Below are 26,858 nucleotides of genomic sequence, written 5' to 3' on the forward strand. Positions count from 1 at the left end.
ATTGGGAGAGGACTCAGGGTAGGCTAAGGGACCTCACTGGTACACGAATCCATGCACTGGGCCTCTAGTTATGAAAAATGTTGCTATGAACATTCATATGCAAATTTTTGGATGAACACATGTTTTCAGTTGTCTTAGGTATATAACTACCGTGTTTCCCCGAAAATAAGACATCCTCCAAAAATAAGACCTACTTACAGGTTTCCTTCTGAGTGAAATATAAGGCATCTCCCCGAAAATAAGGCCCCCCTAGGCTAAACATGAGAGATTTGGTCCACTGATTTTGAAAGAAATGGAGTCACAAGAAATTCACCAGGAAATTCAGGAATTGGATTGTTATGATGATGTTCCACAAGATGATGACATGATTGTCATTGAATAAATGAGTAAATTCTTGATACTGTAGGATTCACAGTTTGTCTGGTTTGTGTTGACAATACTGTACTACCGTACTGTATACAGGTAATAAATTTCCTTAATTTTCATTTAAAAAATATATATATAAAATATATATATCATATTTTATATATATATAATATATATATTTTTATATATATATATTTTTTTTTATTCATTTTTTTTCAGAGAGGAAGGGAGAGGGAAAGTTAGAAACATTGATGAGAGAGAAATATTGATCAGCTGCCTCCTGCACAGCCTCTATTGGGGATGTGCCTGCAACCAAGGTACATGCCCTTGACTGAAATCGAAACTGGGACCCTTCAGTCCGCAGGCCAATGCTCTCTCCACTGAGGCAAACTAATGTTAGTGGAGAGAGCATTCATACATTCTTTTACAGTGTATTTCTGAGCATGGTCTGCCAAAACAGGATGATCTTAAGGGCCCAGAGAACCTGCTCTTGTGATACAAGGGTTGTCACAGATCAACAAATTCATCAACAAATGTAACTCTCCTAACACCAGAAACATATTTCCTTCGTCACATAATTATGCAGACTATGACTCAAAAATGTACATATCAGAAACATACAACTATTAGCCCCAAAGACACAAAGAAAATCTAGTCAAGGAGACCCAAAATATAGCTGATCAATCTTTAGATTGTAAAATCATCAATAGGCCAGGGGCAGTACAGGGCCAGTGAAAAACACACCTTAGAGGGCGTTGTTAGTACAGGTCTCAGCAACTTGGAACTCTGCCATGCACAACCTAGGGAGCTGCACAGGTCGCTCTGAGATTGGCCAACTTGAAAAACACAGATTCACAGTAAATACATGAAAATGTAACAGATGGAAAAGGCAGGCCTTGGAAAACCCTAATTATCCACAGAGTAATTTTACATAGGAAGTTCTGAAAAAAATGAAGGAAAAAAAATCACTAGACCTGACCTGGATGACTATTTTTAGAGCCTTCACTTTCTGGTCTGAGGCCCAGGCATCCTTCAGTGACTGGTTAAGCTCCTCTATGCGATTCACATAATCCTGCTGAGTCAAATTCAACAGTTCCTTTTGGGATCCCTGTGGGAAGCAAGAGGGAACATATAAGCACAAAAAGAAAAGTATCCGACTCCCAACTCTATGAACAGCACCAACTGAAACTCACTCTCTCATTTTCCTCATAAGCCACCGTGCATTGATAGTTTTGTCTTATGAATAAACAGGTTCTTTGCATTTTCTGCAAAGTCGAGCAGAGTGCAGTGACTGAGAGACTAGCCTTGGAGGCCAGTCTGAGGTAGGCTAACTCCCAGCTCAGCCCCTTCCTACCACATGGCTCTGAATGAGCTGCTCTCCTCCCCGGGCTTCCTCTGCAGCCAGAGATAACACAGTTCTCGGAGCCCACGGTGTGCCAGGCATGGTATGCCAGATGTTCAAGATGCAAAAATAAGCAAAAATTTCTGCACTAATGGAATTTAAGGCAGAGGGCAAGATGAACATTAATACAAACTGAAATAAATGCTTGGGAAGAAATAACAGCTCCCTGAACCCAGTGCCCACTGCAAGAAGTACAACTGTTCCCGTGCCACTAAGGAAAGACCGCAGGTCACCAGCATATACGAATTGAGACACAGTCTAATATCAGGGACATTCAAAGAAAAGGTTCATCTCAGAATGCAAGACGTATGGTAACAGGAATGCATTCCAGGGCGGTCACAGACGGTTTCTTGGAGGAAGCAATGCTTGAGACGAGCTCAGTACTGAGCAGGCGGGGGGGGGGGGGTGTGTTAGAGCAGAGAGGGCACCAGGACAGAACAGACCACAGCAAGCATCTATGCAGAGAGCAAAGCCACCATGTGGGTGTATCAACGGTGTGGAGACTAGCACAGCTCCTGGTACAGTGTGTGCTCAGCGATCCTTGTCTATAGTTGAGAAGCTCTATGTTCACAGGGGGCAGGGTCACTCTAGCCCACAGGAGGAAGTGAGGAACCACATATTTTTTATATGAATGTTCCTTGGAAACCAGTGAACACTGTGAAAGAAATACACATAGAAGGGTCAGAAAACTGGGATTGATCCCACTGGTCATTTGACTCTGAGATAGGGCCCTCCCTGCCCTTTTGCAGTAGGAGGGGCCATGTGACTAGTTTGGGCAAACAGGCTGTGAGCAGGGGGGGGTGGGCATGTGTCCCTTTTGGGCTGAGGTAGTAAAAAGAGACCCTCTATTCAGCCTGGCTGGAAGCTCTCTGTTGCGATGGCAACACCAGGAAATGATGTCTGTCAATGCACTGGGTGAGTCATGTTTTCTGAGCACATGCAAGCCCGGAAGAGTGCCTCACATGCAAACCTTTGTCCTGCGTTTCCTGGGAGATGGCTCCATGGGTGCACAGTGAGACCTGTTCCAGACGACCTGAGCTTGCTCAGACAATTTCAGAAGGCCAGCCTGAGCCTGAGCACCTCCTGGGCCTCTTTCCCGGATCAATGGGGCTTGAGGAGGAGGCACAATGCACAGCTCGAGAATTCATTGGAGCAGCCAGCAGAGCTCACTGGCAGAAGAAAGGGAAGACCACAGAGCCCTGTGCTCAGCCAATGACCTGCTCACCTCCTCAAAGTCATCCAGCTCCTCCAGCCTGGTCCGAACCTTCTCCGACACTGCGAACGCGGCAGGCCCGGCTCTGCCTAAACGACATGGACTCTGTCACATGGGGGGCTTTCCTCTCACCAACACCCCCACCGGAGGCATCTTTGACTTTACACTTCAGCGGGCAACATTCTTCCCTAACCACAGTCCCTCAGAAACATTTCTACCTAAAAGCTACCCCTGGGAGTGGAGGACCAGCCTCAAAAACAGACAGATTAAGGAATGCCTTCAGGCCACAAGCCAGCTGCAGAGCTAGCTGTGCAGCTGCCTGTTGCTCTCCAGCACCTCCTATTTCAAAGCCTTTCTCATTCTCAAGGGGCATCTGTTCTAGATCAAGGGCCATTTGCTCCTGCTGCCAGATTCACTTCAGGAGCTAGATTTATTCTTCCAAGGCACTGGCTTCTTAGCTCTGGTGCTTGCTCAGATTTGTCTGGGATCAATGAGAGCATGGTACCATTAGTTAATTACTAATAATTACTAAAGTAAGAAGTTTCTAAATAATTTGTTTTTTTTTTAAACCTTTTTCTATTTCCTTCATTCTGAAATATACTATATACAGAACTGTGCACACATGTACATTTTCATAGATAATATTAGATGTTTGTAACCACCACTGCTTTTCACTGCTCCACTATGCAAGGACAACACAATTTTTTCTACTCTATAGTCCACGGGGGCTTGTTTCTTGTAGAGGCCATTCTGAACAATGCTGCCAGGATTATTGCTGTACTGTCTTCTGCTCATGTGTGCATGCAGTTCCTCCGGGCAGGAATCACTCAGGATGTGTTAACATTCAGATTCTATTTTCAGGAGATCTAGCAGGGTTATGACTGCATTTCTGATGGGCTCCCAGTCACCTGTGGTCTGAGGACCACACTTTAAAAACGCATATGTGAGCAGAGATAGAAAAACGTTCTGTGAAGAGCCAGACATATAATTTTAGGTTTTATGAGTCGTACAGTCTCTACACTACTCAACTCTGCCAATATAACACAAAAGCAGTCATAGACAATCTGTAAACCAACTGGCATAGCTGTGTTTCCATCAAACTTTATTTACAAAACCAAACAGTGGGCCAGATTTGGTCTGCAAGACAACTCTGATTTCTGATGTAGGGTACATCCTAGAGTAGAAATTCTGGGCCGAGGAGTTGGCAGCATCCCACTTTAATAGGTAACACAAGAGTACTTTATATAGTGGGTAACATCAGAGTCCCGGTTGCTCACATTCTCTCCACAGGAGATATCAGTAATATGTTTTGTTTTTCCAAACTGTTGGATATACAATGCTAAGATTTACTTCTTTATGGTTTGGGGTCCAAGTTATGTCAATAGCAAAGGTGCTTGCTTGACTCTCCTGATTCCCAATGTGCTGTCTCAGCCTGCAGAGAATGGGCGAGAGCTGCAGCTGCCACACTGGCAATTTACACATAACACAAGGCCAAGCTCACCCACACCCCAGAGGAACACCATCTATCAATCGCTTCAGAATCACGGGGAGCTTCAAAAAGAAATCCTGGGCCCGTTCCTCAGGATTAGGTCAAAAACCCAGTGGGACTAGCAGCCTGTAATGTATGAAGCCTCGGATGACTATGCTGCACAGCTGGCTTGGGAACCCTGGGCCGGAGCTTCTGAACATATGTTTCAGCAGAGGACACTGAGACGTGCTGTGTCAGTAACCAGCGGCCAGTGCATCTGAATGCAGGTTACCTTAAACCAGCGAATCTGTGTTTTACATGGGAGAGACTACTGCTCTGTAACCCTAAAAGCAAGCAAGGAGCCCATATCTTACTCCATGGTCTTCTCTTCCATTCATCATCTAAATACGAATTTCAATTCTACTAAGTCTATATGTAATCTAGGAAATAATAGCTTCAGTTGAATTAATCATCAGAATTGGATAACAAACTTTGTTCTTTTGTGAAATTATATTCAAGTTAATGAGAGAATCCCTTCAGAATAACAACAACAAAAACTCACCTTTTTCAGAGCCCATAAACAGATTCTGCAGAGGCAAAAAAAAAAAAAAAAATTGTTAATAATTTCTAAAATGTACTGGGTTGTATGACAAACACACACACACACCTATAAACTACTTAAATTAGTACTCAAGTTACACTAAGACAATAAGACCCATCATTTTCCAACAAATTAATTTATTTATTCAAATGAAAATTAGAAATATTTACTAAGAGGGTGAAAATATACCTAGTAGAAACTACTGGAGACTGTAATTTCTACTAAATTCAGGTCTCTCTCTCGAAGTAAGGAATAGCAAAATTATGAGGGCATTGGAGTCACGTGACAGCACTTAGCCTACTTGACATCAGGGTCCACAACCTCGGCACTGATGACATTAAGGGCTGAAAAATTCTGTTGTCGGAGCCCCGTACCCTGTGGGATGTTCAGCAGCACCCCTGGTCTCCACCTACTCAATGCCAATTGCACACTCACGGCTGTGACACAAGGTCTCTAGACAATGCAGCATGTCCTCTGGGGGATAACATTCCGCCCAAATGTGAATCAATGCTCTAAGTTAAATGAATGCACATCTATATATCTATATCTATATCTATATCTATATCTATATCTATATCTATATCTATATCTATATCTATATCTGAAAGCCTAAGCAACTGTTGCAACCAATACAACCGAATGGATAACCGAACAGGCTACGTGGGGCGTCCAGGCCAGCAGAGGGGTTAGTGAGGGCAGACCAAATGACTGAGCGACAAGGCCGGCAGGAAGAACAGTGAGGGGCGACCAGGTCAGCAAAGGGAGACAGTGAGAGGCAACCAGGTCAGCAGAGGGGGACAGTGAGGGGTGAACAGGCTGGCAGGGGAAGGGTGGGGACAGTTGGAGGTGACCAGGCCGGCAGAGGGGACAGTTAGGAGTGATCAGGCAGGCAGGCAGGTGAGCAGTTAGGAGTCAGTGTTCTCAGATTGTGAGAGGGATCCCAGATTGGAGAGGGTGCAGGCTGGACTGAGGGAACCCCCACACCCCCTGTGCACAAATTTCGTGCACTGGGTCTCTAGTAGAAAATAAGAAAAATAATTTAACAGTCCAAAAGTTCTCCCTGCCATTCTGCTCAACAAGAACACACCCTGAGAGAGAGGAGGGGACAGCACCATCCTAGTTGCCTACCAAGGTCCTGCTTTCCTCCCTGCTCATAGGTGGAGTTTTGGTGGGCAAAATGTCACATTTCCCAGCTTCCCTTGCATCTGCACACAGCCTGTGGCTACCTTCCAGATAAATTAACTGGATGTGTTGAGGGGGACTCCTGGAAGTCTCTAAATGCAAGAGAGTACATCCTACTTTCCCCTTTCTTCCTTCTAACAACTTGAACAAGCGGTGACACAGCCCTAGCCTGTTTGGCTCAGTGGATAGAGCATTGGCCTGCAGACTCAAGGGTCCCAGGTTTGATTCTAGTCAAGGAAGTATATCTTGGTTGTGGACACATACCCATTAGGCAGCTGATGGATGTTTCTCTCTCATCCATGTTTATAACTCCCTCTCCCTCTCCCTTCCCCTCTGTAAAAAATCAATAATATGTTTAAAAAAAAAAAAAAAAAAAAAGAGGTCACAATGAGCCAATAACCTGCAGGTTCAGATCCATGTCTAGGTAGATGGTGTCAGATTGAGAACTGTAGGATCCCCAGCTGGTGGTGTAGAATTGCTTGGTCCGGGGGAGAAACCCACACACTGAAATTGGGTGGAGACTCATAACAAAAAGAAATGACTACTACATAGAGGGAGACCCTAGGGCCAGTCACAGCACTCACGATGGAGAGCTTCTCCGTGGTCGTGTACCGGGCAAGGATTTCTCCTCGTTTGCTGGTCCAAGGCTCAAAATCCAATCCTACAATGGAGTTCTGGTCTCTTTCACCTTTCTTCCTGGAGCTGTCCTAAGGAAAGACAAGCCAGCCTCTTTAGTGCCAACATAATTTTATTCTAAAAATTAAAAAGTATAAGCAAACACTGATTAAGCATGGTGTTGTATAACTAAAATTTGTTAAGAGAACTTAAATATTGTCACAAAAAAGGTTAAATAGTGAGATGCTGGATGTGTTAAATAACCTGATGGGGGATCCTTTCACAATGTATATGCACATCAGTCATCACGTTGTATATTTCAATAACTTATAATTTTGTCAATTATATCTTTTTTTTAAGTGTAAGAAGGCAGCCCTGACCAGTGGAGCTCAATGGTTAGAGTGTTGGCCCATACTCTGAAGGTAAGGGTATGTACCTGAGTGGCAGGTTCAATCCCTAGCCCCAGTCAGGGCAGGAGGTCACCAATGTGTCCCCCTCTCATGGATGTTCCTTTCCCTCTCTATCTCTCTTTCTCCCCTTCTCTCTAAAAATCAATGGGAAAAAACTTAAAAGGCAGCACGTACTTCACTGTAGAATAAAATATATCTACCAAAAGGTTTGCTATGATTAAAAAAAAAAAAAAAATTAGGGCAATTCAACAAAAATGGCCAATAAACATATCAAAATGTGCTAAAACTCATTAAGAATCAAGAAAAGGCCTTGGCTGCAGTTGCTCAGTGGTTAGAACTTTGGTGTGAGCACCAAAGTGTCTTTGGTTCCATTCTAGTCTGGTTGGGGCTTGGGCATGGCTTGTGCAGGGGGCAACTAATGGATCTCTGTCTCTCTCTTTTTTTCTCTCTCTACTGCTTCCCCCCTTCCACTGTCTCTGAAGAGCAATGGAAAACATATCCTTAAATGAGGATTAACAAAAAATAAAAGGATCAAGAAAAGGAAAACTGAACTAGATAATTTTTCAACAATCAGAATGGCAAAGAGTTAACATGACTAACAATACTCAGGTCGGCAAGGGTGCAAAGAGACAGAGACTCTGAAATACTGCTGGGGGGAGCACACACTGGTGAAGCCCTTCAGGGGAACAATTTGGCAATAGCCATCAAACCATAACTACACATTGCATTAAGTCAGTAATGAGCTTCTAGGAAGCTATCCTGCAGAACCCCTGAATGCCTGCATGTATGCACAACATGTATACATGTTCAAAGACCAAGGCACCTCCATCTGTACCTGAAAACACCAGAAACAGTTTGTGTATGTCAGAAGGGGAATGAAGAACTAAACTGTGTAAGACCTATTCTTTAGAATATAATGCAACCATTCAAAATAAGAATGTTCTAGAAGTATTAACATAGAAAGTTCTCCAAGACATTATGTCATGTTAAAAATCCTATCCTACATATTAGGTCTAGTAATAATTAATGTCGTTTTCTAATACTTTAAAATCGAATTTATTTAAACAATACAACAAAATTTAATCAACAATATAGTTGCCGTTGTTTTCTACTACTTGTGCCCAACGCTCAGGAAGCATTTTAATCCATCTGTTGTAAAATTCTTGTGATTTTGATGCAAAAAATTCGGTCAATGCATTTTTGAGGCATTCTTCATTATTAAATTTTTTTCCAAGAAGAAAGTTTTGCAAAGAACGAAACAAATGGTAATCGGAAGGGGCAATATCAGGAGAATATGCAGGTTGAGGGAGAACTTCCCATTCCAACTGGCGCAGTTTTTCAGCAGTGATTCTTGCAGTATGCTGTCGTGCGTTATCGTGGTGAAGAATTACGCCCTTCCGATTAATCAGCGCGGGTTCTTTTTCTCTTAAAGCTTGGGCTAACCTTTCCAATTGGGCACTATACACTGCACTTGCAATGGTTTGGTTAGATGGTAAAAGTTCATAATGAAGAATTCCTTTAAAATTCCACCAAACACACAACATCACTTTTTTCGCATGCAAGTCAGGTTTTGGCGTGGGCTGCGGAGCCTCATTTTTGTCCAACCATTGAGCCGCCTTTTCAAATTAACATACAGCACCCATTCTTCATCTCCGGTAACAATTTGCTCTAAAAACGGCAAAAGGTTTTGACGACAGAGGAGCGAACTGCAAATTGTGACTCTGATTACGGTTGTTGTCGGTCAACTCATGAGGAACCCATTTTCCAAACTTTTGGACTTTGCCAAGTGCACGCAATTGATTGGAAATTGTTTTTTGTGAACAATTTAAAGTTGCCGCAAGCTCTTGTTGGGTAATTTGAGGATTTTGCACCAAAAGAGCTTGAAGAGCTTCTTGATCAAAATTGGACACACGGCCTCGACCACTCTTGTCATCTAACGAAAAATTTCCCTCGCGAAATTTCTCAAACCAACGCTGGCATTTTCTGGCGCTAACTGCATCTTGACCAAGAGCACTACAGATGTTTTTTGCAGCCTCACTTGCTTTTCTTCCTAATTGGAATTCGTAAAGCATGCAGTGCCGAATATGCTCTTCATCCGCCATCTTCTTAGCCCTAGTTTTGCAACAAAAACCAAACCAAACACAAACTTTTTCAAGCAAAACTTGTTAATTGCACTTCACACGTTCTGTAGATACCACGTGTTTGAAGGTTATGTCAATACAAGTCAATGCCAAGCAAGATTTTAAATGAATGTTTAAAAACGACATTAATTATTACTAGACCCGATACTAAAGAGGCAATATGCAAATTTACCATCATTCCAACACACAAGATGGCTGCCCCCATGTGGACACAAGATGGCAGCAGGAGAGGGCAGATGTGGACAATCAGGCCTGCAGGAGAGGGCAGTTAGGGGTGACCAGGCTGGCAGAAGAGGGCAGTTGAGGGGGACCCAGGCCTGCAGGCAAGGGCAGTTGGGGGAACCAGCCCGGCAGGGGAGGGCAGTTGGAGTGAACCAGGCCTGCAGGGAAGGGCAGTTGGGGGGAACCAGCCCTGCAGTGGAGGGCAGTTTGGGGGAACCAGACCCACAGAGAGGGCAGTTAGGGGAGACCAGGCTGGCAAGGGAAGGTAGTTAGGAGCAATTAGGCTGGCAGGGGAACAGTTAGGCATCAATCAGGCAGGCAGGAAGGTGAATAGTTTGGAGCCAGCAGTCCTGGATTGTGAGAGGGATGTCCGATTGCCTGTTTAAGCCTGATCCCATCTAAAAGAGTAGTCAGACATCCCTCAAGAGGTCCCAGATTGAAGAGGGTACAGGCTGGGCTGAGGGACACACACCCCCATGCATGTATTTCGTGCACCGGGCCTCTAGTAACGTATAAAATACAAATTACATTTTTAAAAAAGTAAATAAGTATGTGAATGCCAGCATAGAATGAAGGCTAAAAGTGTGGACTCTGCAATCAGACTGGCCAGTTGGAATTCCAGCTCGGATGTGACATAGCATTTCTATTACTCTGTGTGGGCCTCTGTAAGTAGGAATCATAAGACCTCCCTCTAGAGTTGATATGAGAACTAAACTTAGAATGCACTTAGAAAGGCCTGCCATACAGGAAGGTGATACTGTTATTATTACTATCCTATATAAATAAGTAATATGCAAATTGACCCTCACTTCATCACACCATCACAAGATGGATGCACCCACAGTGGAGGCAGGGTTCCCTTAACACAAGATGTTTGCACCACAACAGAGCTAGGATTCCTATAATAAGTCATAATGAGCTGTGACAAGCGATCAGTAGGGACCTGAGGCTGCGTGGCACTGGGCCAGGGCAACAGACCTGAGGCTATGCCCCCACCCGGTGGGGCTTGACAGGGGACCTCAGGCTGTGCGTCCCACATGGTGGGGATTGACAGGGGACCTCAAGCCGCACCCCACACCCCACCACCGGGCTGGGGGACCTGAGGCTATGCCAATCTATTCCAACATTCCTGCTTCCCTAACATTTTAATTGTTTTGACTTTTTATATGAAAAACTAATTGAATTAACTACATAATTACACAAGAATAAATTTTCAAAAAATAATTATAAAAATAGAAAAATGAAAATGAAGAAAGCATTTTAAAATGCTTTTAAAAAGAAAGGAAAATCTTCATGATCTGCAACAGCCTCTCACCTTCAGGGCCACCTGCTATACAAGCTGCACTCTGTGCAGGTCTGGATTCTGTGAATTGTTACAACCAGAAAGCACCGATGTGGTTTAAAAAGAAAACCATGAAAACCTCATTCCTATACCCACAGGCCCAACCACCAGTAGGATACAGTACCTTGACAGCTGCAATGGCCACAGGGTCAGCATTGGCTGCAAACACAGAGAGGGGGTCGGTTCCATCCAGCACACTGCTTAACGGGTCCACCACGGAACTGGAGGACGAGGATGTGGAAGAGGTGCTTCCCTTTCGGCTCACCTTCTTAGTCTTGGACTCCGTGACCTGTGGGAACAATCATGGTGGTGAGATGGAATCTCCTCCAACTCTTCCCCTGAAACACTTGAAAGGGATTTCCCTCGTTCCCATAGTTGACAATTTCTTTGCCTCAGGGTCTCTTATTTTGTGACAAATTGACATGACTCTGAATCCCAGTCACGGAAGGAAAGGGGGAACTCAAGGTCAGGAAGGAAGAGACAGGCCCTTGTATTTAGAAGGTGGTAATATAACATTCTTGTAGGACCTTCAAGTCAAGAGTGCAGTCCTTGAACAAGCAATAGCCACATCACCTGGAAGCTTATAGAAGATGCAAGATTTCAAACCCCACTAGACCTACTGCATGAGAATTTGCATGTTACAGCAAAGGTAGGGTGATAACCAGCGCCTGCAAGCTCCCAGGATCATCGCACTCTGAGGACAGTGTCCATGCTCAGCACCACTATCCCATCACTGCAAGTAGTGACTGCCAATGCCTTCCTTTCTGGAGAACTCCTCCCAATGCTGGGCCTGGTTTTCAGTATGAAGGGCAGATGAAGGTGCTGGGTATGGAGCCATGTTTGTGTTCCACGGGCCCTAACCCCTCTCCAGCTACAGATGATTAGCCCAGGGAAACCTCTGAGCCAAAAGGATCCAACCAGATTCTGCTAAGAGAGAGCAATATCCAGGAGGGCTAGTTAGGCTCCACTCCATTTTATTTTATTTTATTTTATTTTATTTATTTTATTTTATTTTATTATTTTATTATTTTATTTTATTTTATTTTATTTTATTTATTTATTTATTTATTTTTAGATGAAGGCTACTTTTATTAAATGACCGAACCATGTAACCACCAAGGCCACTATGTACAGGTAAGAAAGGGGAAGCTTTATTTCTTGGTCTCTTCCTCCTTGGACAGTCTTGATGATCTCCTCCTTCTTGGCCTGGAGCCGATCTTCCCGGTGCTTGCGGGCCTCCTTGGTCTTAGACCTGCGGGCCTCGGCCTGGTCAGCCAGAAGCTTCTTACGAGCCTTGTCTGCCTTCAGCTTGTGGATGTGTTCCATGAGAATCTGCTTGTTTTTGAACACGTTACCCTTCACCTTGAGGTACAGGCTGTGGTACATGTGGCGGTCAATCTTCTTCGATTCCCGGTATCTTCTGATTAGCCGGCGAAGAATTCTCATCCTCCTCATCCAGGTTACTTTCTCAGGCATTCGAGCATTGGCAGTACCCTTTCGCTTACCGATGCCCATATGCCGGCCCTTCCTGCGGGCTAAGGTGTTTTTCGGCATCGAGCCCGGGAGTGGACAGTCACAGGCTTCCGGATGATCAGCCCATCTTTGATCAACTTCTGAATCTGCTGCCGGGAGTTGGCATTGGCGATTTCGTTGGTCTCATTGGGGTCCAACCAGACCTTCTTTTTGCCACAGCGGAGGATGCTGGAGGCCAGCCTCTTCTGAAGCCTGAGCATACTCATGGCTGCTGCCGCAGCGGCGAAAGGCTATTTTTTAAATCTTTATTGAAAGTATTATGTATGTCCCACTGACCTTTTCTACCCGCCCCAGCCCCTGCCCTAGGCCTTTACTACCCTATTGTCTGTATCCATGGGTTACGCACAGATGCATAAAAGTTCTTTGGCTGACCTCTTCCCCCACCCTCCCTCTGAGGTTCCCCAGTCTATTCCACGATGCTATGTCTCTGGATCTATTTTGTTCATTAGATTCCATATGACTGAGATCATGTGATACTCGACTTCCTCTGACTGACTGATTTCACTTAGCATAATACTCTCCAAGTCCCTTCATGCTGTCTCATAGGGTAAGAGATCCCTCCTTTTTACTGCGGCATAGTATTCCATGGTGTAAATGTGCCACAACTTTTTATCCACTCATCTAGTGATGGGCCCTTGGGCTGTTTCCAGATCTTAGCTATTGTAAATTGTGCTGCTATGAACACAGGGATGCATACATTCTTTTTTATTGGTGTTTCTGATTTCTTGAAATATATTCTCAAAAGTGGGATCACTGGGTCAAATGGCAGTTTCATTTTTAATTTCTTGAGGAAACTCCAAAATGGTTTAGACATTGGCTATACCAGTCTGCATTCCTACCAGCAATGTACTAGGGTCCCTTTTCTCCACATCATCACCAACACTTGTTTATTTGTTAATGACAGTCATTCTCACAGGTGTGAAACCTCAGTGTCATTTTGATTTGCATATCTCAGATGATTAGTGACTTTGAGCATTTTTTCATATGTCTCTTGGCCATCTGTATGTCCAGTTTGGAGAAAAGTCTATTTAGTTCATTTGCCCATTTTAAAGTTGGATTGTCTTCCTTTTGGTAAGCTGTGTAAGTTCCATGTATATTTTAGAAATAAACCCTCATTGGATGTATCATTATCAAATACTAGAGGCCTGAAATATGAGGTTTATTTGCATACTCACTCCTGACTGGCTTGTGGATATAGCAGAGTGATGGTTAATTTGCATATTACTCTTTTATTAGATACGATATTTGGTATTGAGAGCCCTGCAACTTTCATTCTTCTTTATCAGGACTGCTGTGGCTATTTGGGGTCTTTTCCCATAAACAATTTTGGAGTTTGTTTTAGATCTGTGAAATATTCCATTGGTATTTTAATACAAATTGCATTGAATCTATAGACTGCTTTGGTAGTATGGACATTTTAATGATATTGATTCTACCAATCCATGAACATAATATATTCTTTCACTTGTTTATATCTCCCTCTATCTTTTTTCAATGTCTTGTAGTTTTCCGAGTACAAATTTTTTACCTCCTTGGTTAAATTTATTCCTAAGCATCTTAATTTTTTTTGTTGCAATGGTAAATTTATTTTTATTTCTCTTTCTGAGAGCTCATTATTGGTGTATAAAAATGCCATAAATTTTTGGGTGTTAATGTTCTATACTGCTACATTGCCAAATTCATTTATTAAATCTAGTAGTTTTTTCGGTGGTCTTTAGGGTTTCTATGTACAATACCATGTCATCTGCTGATAATAAGTTTTACTTCCTCTTTTCCAATTGGATGGCTTTTACTTTTTCTTCTTCTCTGATCACTATGGCTAGGACTTCTAATACTATGCTGAATAGGAGTGGTGAAAGTAAGCATCCATGTCTTATTCCTGTTCTCAGGGTAATCGTTTTAGTTTTTGCCCACTGAGTATAATCTAGTCTATAGGTTTTTTACATATGGCTTTTATTATGTTGAGTTATGATTCCTCTACTCCCACTATGCTGAGAGTTCTTATCAAGAAAAGGTGTTGAATTTTGTCAAATGCATTTTCTACATTGATCGACATGATCATGTGATTTTTGTATTGCAATCTGTTTACGTGATATACATTTATTGATTTGAGGCTATTGTTCCAGCCTTGCAGCCCCAAGTGGAATAAATCCCACTTAATCATGGTGGATAATCTTTTAATGTATTGCTGGATCTGATTTGATAATATTTTGTTGAGGATTTTAGCCTCTATGTCCATCAGGGATATTGGCCTATAATTCTCTCTTTGTATTGTATTACCTTTATCTGGTTTTGGAATTAGTGTAAAATAGAAAGAGCTTAGAAGTGTCCCTCTTAATTTTTTAATAATTTGAGGAGGATCAGTGTTAGTTTTTCTATGAATGTCCAGTAAAACTGTTTACCAAACCAAATGGACCATGGCTCTTGTTTCCTGGAAGTTTTTCATTACTGCTTCAATTTCATCAGTAATTATCATCCTATTCAGGTTTTCTGATTCTTCCTGAGTTTTGGAAGAATGCATATTAATACATACATATTTTTCTGTATGTCCATTTCTTCCAGATCGTCCAGTTTGTTGGAATATAGTCATTCATAGTATTTTTCTTACAATCCTTTATATTCCTGTGATGTCAACTGTTACTTTTCCTCTTTCGTTTCTGAATTTATTTTGGTCCTTGCTTTGTTTTTTGATCAGTCTGGCTGAAGATTTATCAATCTTGTTTATCTTTTCAAAGAACCAGTTCTTGGTTTTATTGATCTTTGTATTGTTTCTTTGGTCTCTATGTCATTTATTTCCACTCTGGTCTTCATTATTTCTTTCTAGTACTTGCTCTGGGCTTTTCTTATTGTTCTCTTTCTAAATCTTTTTAAGTTTTAGTGATAGACAAGTTACCACAAGTTTTTCTTGTTTGTTTTTTTTTAGTTTTGTTTTTTGTTTTTTTTTTTAGATAGGACTGTAGTGCTATGAATTTCCCATTCAGGACTGCTTTTATTGTGTCCCATAGATTTTGGATTGTTGTGTGTACATTTTCATTTGTTTCCAGGATGTTTTTAATTTCTTCTTTGATATCTTTGGTAATCTATTCATTGTTTAATAACATGCTATTTAACTTCCATATGTTTGGTTTTATTGTAGTTGATTTCTAGTTTTATGCCTTTTCATCCGAATAGATGCCTAATTTGATTTCAATCTTCATGAACTTGTAGAAACTTAGCCTGAGTCCTAACATGTGGTCTATCTTTGAAAATGTCCCATGGGCACTTGAGAAGAGTGTTTATTCTGTATCTTTGGGGTGAAATGTTCTGAAAATACCAATTCGAACTGATCTAGTGTGTTGTTTAGGATCACTGTTTCCTTGTTTTTTGGCTAGATGATCTTTCCAGTGATGTCAGTGGGGTATTAAAAGTACCCTACTATGATTATATCACTGTTGATCTCTCACTTGATTTTCTCCAGAAGTTATTTTTTATATATTTGGATACCCCTGTATTAGATATACATATATCTTTACCAGAGTTACAGCCTCTTGAATCAATCCATTTAGTATTATGAAGTGGTGCTCCTTATCTCTTGTTATGCCCTTCACTTTGAACTCTATTTTGTCAGATGTTAGTATTGCTACTACCCCAGCTTTTTTTTCCATTTCCATTTGCTTGGAATATTTTTCTCCATCCCTTCACTTTCAGTCTGTGTGAGTCCTTTGTTCTGACATAGGTCTCTTGTAAACAGCATATATATGGGTCATGTTTTCTTATCCATTCTGCTACCCCACACATGTCAAACACAAGGCCCGCGGGCCAAATCCGGCCCGCCAGGCCTTGCAATGTGGCCCGCACCGCACTGTCATCACTGCACTCCGCTGCGTTCCATCACAATGACGCGCAGTGACATAGGAGGCTTGTGATCTCACCAGCCGCCTCGCCGGCCGCTGTACTTGCTATCTATTACGCATGCAGATAGATAACAAGTCAAGCGAGATTCAGGAGGCGTGACCTATAGTCCAGCATTCGATGTGGTTGTGCGGGTGGCAGAGCAGAGGAGAGAGTGAGTGTGCGGGCATAAAAAATACACAGCAGAAGCTGCCAGTTCCTGGCATAAAGTGCAGGCATAAAAATCGCAACAGAATCTGCTATCTGTACCCAGCCAGGCATTTATTGACTGACTTTTTTTTTCTCCACTCCATCTGCCAAATCAAGCTATCCCTGTGCAGTTTTCAACTTTTTCCTTCTAACGCAGATTTCCAATTAACTACATCTTTTACTGCCAATATTGATCCCAAAATGTCCAAGAAAAGAAAAGTTGACGGTGAAGGCAGACAATTTAATGACAAATGGGAAAATGAATACATGTTTGTGCTTAGAGAGGGCAAACCAGTGTGTATATTGTGTTATGAGACAGTGTCGGTGATGAAAGAGTACAATATACGTCGTCATTTTGACACCAAACATAATGTTAAGTATGGCAAATATACTTTGGAAGAAAAGCATAAAATTGTTAAAGAACTAAAAGGCAAACTACAATCACAGCAGCAAATGTTTACAAAGGCTACAGCGAAAAATGATGCTGCAGTGAAAGCAAGCTTTATAGTGGCTGAAGAAATTGCCCGTACTTCAAGGTGTTTTTCAGAGGGTGCCTTTTTGAAGCAATGCATGCTAAAAGTGTGTGAGCAAGTATGCCCAGACCAGATACAGAGTTTTCAAAATGTCAGTTTGTCAAGAAACACCATTGCAGATAGAGTTCAAGAACTCTCAGGAAATCTATCATCACAGCTGGCCGAACAGGCATGCAGTTATCTCGCTTTTTCACTTGCTATCGATGAAAGCACAGACAACACTGATACAGCGCAGCTGTCCATCTTTATACGTGCTACAAAGACCGACCTCTCTGTCACTGAGGAACTGTTGGATGTAGCTGCCATGCATGGGACGACGACTGGTGAGATATATTTGAGGCTGTGGAGAAATCTATAAATAATTTTAAATTACCCTGGGAAAAGTTGGTGGGGCTAACTACCGATGGCGCACCTTCAATGTGCGGAGAAAAGAAAGGCTTGGTTGGAATAATGAAGGAAAGAATGCAAAAAAGTCACTGCCACACACCCTTGATTACTTATCATTGCATTATCCACCAAGAGGCTATGTGTGGAAAAGTTCTGGACATGAATGACATAATGACCACAGTCATTAAAACTACTAACTTTATATGGGCACGTGGCCTGAATCATCGCCAGTTCCAGCAGTTTTTACAGGAGGTGGGTGCAGAGCATGGAGACGTGCCATACCACACAGAAGTAAGATGGCTGCTGAGCAAGAGCGCAGTCCTCAAAAGATTTTTTGAGCTCAGAGAACAAATTGCTCTTTTCATGGAAAGTAAAGGAAAGCCCTTGCCTGAACTGTAGATCCCACCTGGCTATGTGATTTTGCTATGATGTGTGACATATGCGAGCATCTCGCCCAACTGAATCTGAAGCTGCAGGGACGCAAACAAGTCATCACGAAGATGTCTGACATGATCACAGCATTCCAGCGTAAACTTCAACTATGGAAGTCCCAACTGGAACAGGACAATCTTGCCCACTTTCTCGTTTGTTTGAGTATCTCAACCACTATTTCTGGTACTTTTCCTTGCAGTCGGCTGGCTACCAAAGTTAGCCGTTTACTAAGTGAATTTGAGCGGTGCTTCTCTGACTTTAGAACACAGCACTCAGGCTTTGACATCTTTGCCAATCCTTTTACAGTTGATGTCAACAATGTGCCCCATCACCTTCAGATGGAGATAATCGAGCTTCAGTCTGACAGTGGCCTGAAATCAAGGTTTCAGGATGTTGAAATTGAGGACTTCTACCCTCTTCTGCCCCCTGACTCAATGCCAGAGCTCCGACTTCATGCTGCCCGTATTCTATCCATGTTCGGGAGCACCTATCTTTGTGAACAGATGTTTTCAATAATGAATCTGAATAAAAATAAGCACAGATCACGCATTAACGATGACAACCTCCACGCTGTTTTGCGGGTTGCTACAGCCCAAGAAATAAAACCGAACATTGACTCATTGATCCGGGGAAAACGGTGTCAGACATCTAGCCAGAAAACAAAACAATGAGCATTTTAGGTACATTCCAATATTACTGTTTTGCTTGATACCAATATTACTGTTTTGCTTGAAAGCATGTGAGTTGGTTAACAGCACTGTTAAGGAAAAGATTGTTCCACTCATTTTAAATTCACATTTCTGGTTAACATTGTCAGTTTATGACTGTTCAGTAAACCATTCGGCCCGCGATTTAGGCTGGATTTTAGATTTTGGCCCCTTCTCTGATTGAGTTCGACACCCCTATGCTACCCTATATCTTTTGATAGAACTTAAGCCATTTATATTTAAGGTTATTATTGATAGGTACTTACTTGTTGCCATTCTTATTCATTTTTTAAAATACATTTTATTTATTTCAGAGAGGGAGGGAGAAGGAGAAAAAGATAGAAACATCAATGATGAGAGAGAATCAGTGATTGGCAGCCTCCTGCATGCCCACACCTGGGAATGGAGCCCAAAACCCGGGCAAGTACCCTTGACCAGACTTGAACCTTTAGTATGCAGGCTGATGCTTTATCCACTGAACCAAACCGATTAGGGATACCATTCTTATTCTGTATGCCTATGTTCTATTGTATTTCTTCTTTTTACAGCAGTCCCTTTAGCATTTCTTGCATTGCTGTCTGGGTGGTATTAAAAACTCTTTTAGCCTCCTCTTTTTCCTGTGGCATTCTTTATTTCACTTAGATTCCTTTTAAATATATTGATTTTGGAGAGGAAGGGAAGAGATAGAAACATCAATGATAAGGAAGAATTATTCATTGGCTGCCTCCTGCACCCCTCCACACAGTGGGGGTTGAGCCCACAACCAAGGCATGTATTCTTGACCGAAATCGAACCTGGAACCCTTCAATCCACAGACTGACGCTCTTTCCACTGAGCCAGACTGGTTAGGTATCTTTTGATTTTGAATGACAGTCTTGCTGAATAGAGTAGTCTTGGGGTCAGTCCCTTGGTTTTCATTTTGTAATATATTTCATTACATTCCCTTCTGGCCTGAAGTGTTCCTATGGAGAATTAAACTGACATGCTAATGGGAGCTCCCTTGTAGGTAACTTTCTGTCTCTCTCTGCAGCCTTTAAGATTCTTTCTTTGTCTTTAATGTTTGCAATTTTAATTAATGTGTTCCTAGTTGTGGGCCTTTTGGGTTCATCTTAGCTGAGACTCTGTTTCCTGGACTTGAGTGACCTTTCCCTTTGCCAGGTTAGGAAAATTTTTCTGCCATTATTTGTCCAAACAGGTTTTCTATTCCTTGCTTCGATTCTTCTTCTTCTGGCACCCCCATTTACCATCACAAGAAAAAAATTAAGATACTTAGGAATAAACTTAGCCAAGAAGGTAAAAGATTTGCACTCGGAAAACCAAAGGATATTGAAAAAAAAAGGTAGAGAAAGATATAAAAACGTGGAAGAATATACCATGTTCATGGATTGGGAATCAATGTCATTAAAAAGTCCATACTACCAAATGCAATCTATAGATTCAATGTAATCCCTATTAAAACATCAATGACATATTTCACAGAGCAAACACTTCAAAAATTTATATGAAATTAAAAAAGACCCCCGAATAGCCACAACAATGTTGAGAAAGAAAGAGAAATTTGGAGGAATCACAATACTAGATATCAAGTTATACTACAAAGTCACTGTAATCAAAACAGCTGGTACTGGCACAAGAATAGGCATATAGATCAATGCAACAAAACAGACTTCAGAAATAAGTCAGTCACAGAAAGACAAGTATAACATAATCTCACTTGTATGGGGACTCTAATGAACAAAATTAAACTAATGAACAAAAGAGATCCAAAGGCATAGAAGCATGGAAAGACTGATGAATCTCAGAGGGAAGGTGGGAGTGAGAAGAGATCAAAGAACTTGTATGTACAAATGCATAACCCATGGACACAGTGTGGTGAAGGCCTGGGGCAGGCAGTGGGAGTAGGCTAGAAAGGGGTGGGGGGAAGGTGGATATATGTAATAATTTCAACAATAAAGACTTAATTTTTAAAAAATGATGGTGGATGAGGTCAACACCACAAAAAAAAAATGGGCAGGGAAGAAACTGATTGATATAAATATGCAAGAGAAGCTACTGCTCTCAAGACATTAAAGACCCAGAAATATTGCCTGTAATTTTATGGAACAGGGATATCATTTAGGGAGGCCTTTGACAAAACTTACAGTTATGGGTTTCAGTGGGTGATAGTCTCCAAACTCCAATGGCACAGTCTCCAGACGGCATGTTGCAAATTCAGCCTTATAGTTCCTATTCCTGGAATGCCTGGTAAACAGCAAAACCCAGAAACCAATTAGGTAATGGAAATATATAACGTTACAAAAATTTGTTGTTGAGCCTTTCTCAATAATGAGGTGGTTTATAGAAGATCAAGCAGAAATGCTAAATGAAAAAAAAAAAAATTTAATCAATGTGAAAGTAAAGGAGCTACTAAGGCTTATAAGACTTGCCAGGCCAGACACCAAAGGAAGTTCACCAAGGGGAAGCCAGCTTCCACAGGGCACCTGTTTATTCTTGACATGGATGAGAGGCTGGAACTAGGAAGAGAGATGATCTCTCCAGTCCTGTAAGGTTTCCTTAAAGCCCCTTTCCAGGAAACCTTACAGGACTGGAGAGTTCATCTAGGGCAGTGATTCCCAAAGTGGTCTATATTGACCCCCAGGGGTCTATGACAACCTGCAAGGGGTCTACGTCAGCGAAAAAAAAATTTGGGGGTCCATGAAATGAAAATGGGGGTCCATGATAGTGGATCTCAACATACACTGATAGTACCTAATAACTTACATCATATTATCTTATAATATAAAAACATATACATTATTTATAAAAGTACCTATGAAGTAAAAAATTTATTATATATGTTTATAAAATTGTGTAAGTTGTAGGATAAAAACCTGCACATAATGATATACCAGTATCATCTTGTTACAAGCATACACGCAGTAAACATTCTTGCCAATTTTTGTCTCAAAGCTTCGTGAACTTGCACCGACTTGTTCAATTCGTCACTCTATAAATATGAATGTGAGAAAAATACGTTCATTCGTTTCCTGAATCTTGAATAGGAAAGTGCTGAGAAAATATTTAAAAAAATATAAACTGGTAGTTTATCATACAAATTATAGTGAATCAGTGTTATTTTGTTTGAGAATGCTGGAGAAAAGTAGGTACATTATTTTGAAACTAGGTTTGATGATGTTTTGACTATGGTAATACCACCGTGGATAATTAACCCATATGGTGAAATAGAAGAAACGAATGTCATAATACAAGAGGAACTGACTGAAATAAGTACAAACGAAGAACTTAAGGTTCAGTTTAAAAACGGATATCAGCAATTCTGGCTGCAAAAAAACATACCCGTTACTTATCCCGTATTATGGAATATAGCGAGGAAATTTTTTATTTCCTTTCCATCGTCATACCTTGTGGAAAGGGGGTTTAGCGCTGTTACCGATCTCCTAACGAAAAAAAGAAACAGACTGGATGGACATCATTAGCCGAGGAGATTTAAGATTAAACCTTACAAAATTGACACCAAATGTTGATAATTTAGTATTAAAGCATCAGGTTCATCCTTCCCACTAAAAACATTTACTTATTGCTTAGTTTATTTTATGTTACGTATATTTTATATAACAGATACAAAATTTTATTTTGAGTAGTTTTAATTTAAATTCAATAAATAAATGTATAAAACTTAACATGTGTTTTTATTTCAAGTTTTTAACACTAAACTTCACTACCGTTAGAAATTTACAAAAAAATCAATATCAGGTAAGTAGGGGGTCTACCCAAAACCGAAAAACATGGCAAGGGGTCTACGGCACAAACAAGTTTGGGAACCTCTGATCTAGGGTTTGGGGCTATGGAGACAGCCAGGGCTTGAAGGAAGAGCTTATGAAAAGAAGGAAGTCCAGAGAACAGAGAAATCCTGGTTTCCCCACAAAGTATTTGCCAGTTAAGTTATGTAGAACAAAAGAGAGAAGCCAAGCAGAAAATAGGTGAAGAGCAGTTTTCATCAGTCTTGTGAGGGCTTAACAAGTTGAGATGACAATATAAGGGAAGAGAGTATCTACACTGAAGCAGGAAGAAAACAAAGGCAGGAAGTACATACAATATAAGAGTATAGAAGACATAGAGACATGAAGAAAACGTCTAACACAAATACAATTGGAAACCAAAGAGGAAGAGAGAATGGGCAGAAGCAGTTTTTAAGAGATAAGACTGACATTTTTCTCAAACTAAAGACAGACATCAAACTACAGATTCAAGAAACACCTGGTCCGCAAGTGAGCCTCAAAAACAAAACAACCATACTTACAGTCTTCATGGTAAGAGAAAGGGGCATCCTTATCACTGCTGTGAAGGTGGGAGAGGCTCCCGCTACCTCCGCTGTGCTAGCCAGATGTGAACCCAGCTCTGGCTGAGTGGCATTCCCAATGTGGGAGTGCACTGACCACCAGGAGACAGCTCCTGCATTAAATGTCTGCCCCGTGGTGGTCAGTGCGTGTCATAAGGACCAGTTGTTCCATTGTTTGGTTGATTTGTATATTAGCCTTTTATATAGGATATCAACCCAATAAATTGAATAAAAAATAAAGTAATAAGAAAACCCCAATAATAAATAAGTCAGAATGATAGCCCATCATGAAGTTTTTAAACAGAATTACACTTGTTCTCCTTTCAGATCACCTGCTTGATCAACAGAATGAGCAGAAATCTGACCTGAAATTCAGCTGCAGATATGTTTTAATCCCTATTATAATTAACAAGTCAATCAACAGCTGAGAAAAGCACTACCTCAAAAGCACTATATGACTTGATATGCAACAGTATAATAATAGTTCCCATGTACTAGGTGATTACTGAAAACCAAGAACCAGGCCAACTTTTTTACCTCTATTTCCTCATGGAATCAACCCTAGGAGGTAGGTGCTGTGGAAGAAAAGGGGGCCATATACTAAACTTGACAGCTCAAGGGAAACTACACGGTGGCCTTAAAAACTCAGAGAAACAGAAATAACAGTATAGGATGGGCTAAACAACAACAACAAAATCCTAACTAAAAGCCAGTCATGGCAGGTATTCACATGCTAAGCCTGCAGCTTCCTGACAAAGGTAAATCTTTACCTATCCTTTTGCAACTAAAATAACTTGTCTTTGGAATGTCAGAGTAATGACCTTTGTTTTTGTTCCAGACCTCTTAGGGCGCAACCTCCCCACCAGAGCAAGAGACCAAAGAACCCCTCATTGTTACCTTGTTCTCTGCATACCATCTCTATTTGCTGTAAATGTTAATTAACTATCCTGTACCCACCAAGTAAAAGCAGTATGCATCTCTCCTTTAATTCTGCTGTCCTCTGCCCCATTTTACCACCAATGAATTTCACGTAACCTTCCTTACATCTCCTCCTTTGATTCTATTGTGCAAAATACACTGTACCAGTCTCTGAAGCATTTTCTCAGTCTGTTGAGATTTTGCTTCTCAGCAATTGTTGTAAGGTTGGTTCAAATAAGCTCATAAAAATTCTCCTCAGGTTTGGGTGTTTCTTATGTCAACAATGCTATGATGATGCCCATTTTTCAGAGATGCTGAAACTTGTTAGTGTTGGTAACTTGTCAGATGACAGCAGCAAATGAGAAAGAGATGCAAACCAAGGTAGTCCAATTCTCGAATTCAAAAATTCAATAGATCACCTATTAGTTGTCTTCAGAACCTAAAAAAATTAAGCAACTGTCTACCTTTCTTTTAAAGGACTGAGCTTTGATATAAGTGTATGCATATACATATATATTTAAGTTTGAGGGGAGACAAGTCTTTGGAAAATAAATAATGACTTCTAGGAAACCTTAAAAAAAATAAATATCCTTCCTGAAGTCATGTCAAGCTGCTTATTTTTTTCTATCACTTCTTCCATTATTTCCTCAAATTTACTTTTTGCTCCTCAGCATTTCTTGCAGTTTGAGACATTACAGCATTTTCTATAATGCCTGGGTCTTTGGTAAGGCGAACCGCGACCTCTGAGTGGATATTCTCACAAAAAGCCTTTCCCTTTTCCTGCTAACAGAGCTGCTCAGCAGACACCCACCCATAATCCCAGGCCCCAGAGATGCAAAAGGCTCCTCTGGTTCCTTGTCAGACGCCACAGGAAAAAAAAGGCCAACATCTCACACCTCTACTCCTGGATGGGTCTAGCCCAAGGCTACTCCAAGTGTGGTCCCTGGGTCCCTAGGAAGGGCATCAGCTGGGGAGCACTGAACTACCCTACAGAATCAGGAACTGCATTTTAACAAAATCCCTAGGTGACATATATGCATTAAAGATAGACAACATCCTATTTTTGAATAATTTACATTTGAGAATATGATATGTAGAAATTCTGCTACTCGTTACCAAGTTTACCTCCTTATACTGGAGATGCCAAAATCCACTACATACTTTTGTCAGCTATTTTAATTATTGAGTGACTTTTTAATTTACTAATGACAATCTGGCCACATAGTTTTGTTCTCCCACAATCCCATCCTCCCTCACCAACAGTAAAATTTTTAAATGATGTAAAAATTTAGGTTAACCAATTGGTGGCGATTTTGAGGGTGCTGTAACAAGGGAGTAAACAGGAAATGTTATGTGCATGGTTTTTTAAAAGTTTGTGAAAAGAGGGATTCTGAGATCCAAGACAACACAGCTGGACTTGGGGAGCCCACAACTCAAAAGGAGTAAGGTCCCAGGCTCTGGGCTGAAAAACTTCTGCACTCCTGCTGAGTGAGGCTCTCTGACTAAGTGAACAGACTCATCCTTCTGCTTTAATTTCCTCATCTGAAAAATGGGGTTGTTCTGAGAGTTAAATGAGATAGTGTCAGGCACAAAATAAAGGCTTGATATAGGTCAAAAACAATGACAGACCCCAGATGCTAAAAGGCTAGTGGCTCCTCTCGTAATTTTAAAATGAAAAACAGTAAAGATAAAAACATACCGAGAGGTAAAAATGAAAACAGCAGCTTCTTAAATTTTCTGATGACAACATTCCAGATAACTAAGGCCAGATGTTTCTCCTGTTTTCTGTGCTTGAGCTTTAATAATTGCCTAAAAGCTGCTTGGCGTGACCAGGTCAAAGAAAAGTCGGGGCGAGAAGCTCAGTGGCACCTCATCCTGCTTTAGCATGCCAAAGCTTTGGGAGGAAGACAATGAGCTGGGTGAAAGGAATGCAGGGAAGATAGCTGTGAAACAAGCAGGAAACCAGGTTGTACAGGCAGACCTCATTTTACAGCATTTTCTATAATGCCTGGGTCTTTGGTAAGGCGAACCGCTTTACTGTACTTCACAGATGTGCTTTCTCTTTTACAAACCGAGGGCAAGATACTCCACTTACCACAGAGGTCTGAAACCCAATCACCAAAATCTCCAAGGTGTGCCTGTATCTGATTATTTCTAAGGTCTAGGGCTGTATAGTGTATATTCTTTCATTTGTTCACTCGATGTAAAACCACTTCACATTATTTGGAAAGAACTATCAGAAAAGTATTGCCCTTTTTGAAACATCCGGGAGAGCTCAATCCCAAATGTTTCCACTATCACCATCACAACTTGCTCGCGTTCTCCACACACTCGGAGCACCATGGGGGCCTGAAAGCCCCGAAAGCCCCGCTAAGCCTGGAGCCTTCGCAGATGCCACTTCCTCCACTAATGAACTCCTATACATGCTGCAAAACCCAGTTTGACTCTGCCTCTCGGGAACCATCCCTGAGCCCCCCTTCTATCCTGTGAATCGTTCTCGCGGAACTGTCAGCTCCGCGAGCAGAACAGTCTACGAGCCCGGCCTCCCAGTGCCCGGCACAGGGCCCGCACCCAGTTGGACGAGCGGCGCCTTTTTCCGGACGAGAAACCAAGACTCGGCGAGATGAAGAGGAACTCGGGGAGCAAACGGGTCTCCGGGCCGGCCAGCCTCAGGGCGGAGTCCGTCGTTCTTGGCCTCCAGCGCCCCTAGAACCCACCCCAGCTCGACTCGGAAAGCGGAAGCCGGGAACGGTTATCTCAGGGCCGGGGCTTGGCGCGGAGAGAACCAGGCCCTCCCGCCGGCTGCAAGGAGCTCGTCTGGGTCCACACGGCTGGGCCGGGGAAAGCGCTTACCAGGGAAAAACCGCCATCTTCCCAGTCACATGACCGCCTCTTCCGGGGCGATAGGCCCTGTGCTCCCTGCCAGGCCCCGCCCCGCCCCCAGCGCGTCACGCCCCTTGCGTCGCT

The 26,858-nt window shown here is 41.8% G+C and overlaps 1 protein-coding gene and 1 pseudogene across 3 annotated transcripts in view; both read right to left on the bottom strand.

Moving 5' to 3' along the window:
* The window catches only part of VPS35L (VPS35 endosomal protein sorting factor like), a 143,135-nt gene extending 116,277 nt beyond the window's left edge, over nucleotides 1-26,858 (bottom strand). Inside the window, exons 1-7 of one of the 2 annotated variants that reach the window (XM_084882709.1) lie at nucleotides 26,745-26,858; nucleotides 20,776-20,875; nucleotides 11,087-11,251; nucleotides 6,817-6,939; nucleotides 5,012-5,036; nucleotides 2,994-3,070; nucleotides 1,346-1,474 (exon numbers count right to left, since the gene is read on the bottom strand). In XM_084882709.1, the coding sequence (XP_084738835.1) occupies nucleotides 1,346-1,474; nucleotides 2,994-3,070; nucleotides 5,012-5,036; nucleotides 6,817-6,939; nucleotides 11,087-11,251; nucleotides 20,776-20,875; nucleotides 26,745-26,761 (636 nt within the window). In that variant the 5' untranslated portion in view covers nucleotides 26,762-26,858. The remainder of the gene's footprint in view (nucleotides 1-1,345; nucleotides 1,475-2,993; nucleotides 3,071-5,011; nucleotides 5,037-6,816; nucleotides 6,940-11,086; nucleotides 11,252-20,775; nucleotides 20,876-26,744) is intronic. The other variant, XM_084882708.1, reaches the window with a different exon arrangement.
* On the bottom strand, nucleotides 12,099-12,744 carry LOC311622058 (large ribosomal subunit protein eL19-like; annotated as a pseudogene). The gene has a single exon. The product of its transcript is annotated as a large ribosomal subunit protein eL19-like (transcript).

This window comes from Pipistrellus hanaki, assembly GCF_964339955.1.
Source record: "Pipistrellus hanaki genome assembly, chromosome: 4".
NCBI classification, from domain to species: domain Eukaryota; kingdom Metazoa; phylum Chordata; class Mammalia; order Chiroptera; family Vespertilionidae; genus Pipistrellus; species Pipistrellus hanaki.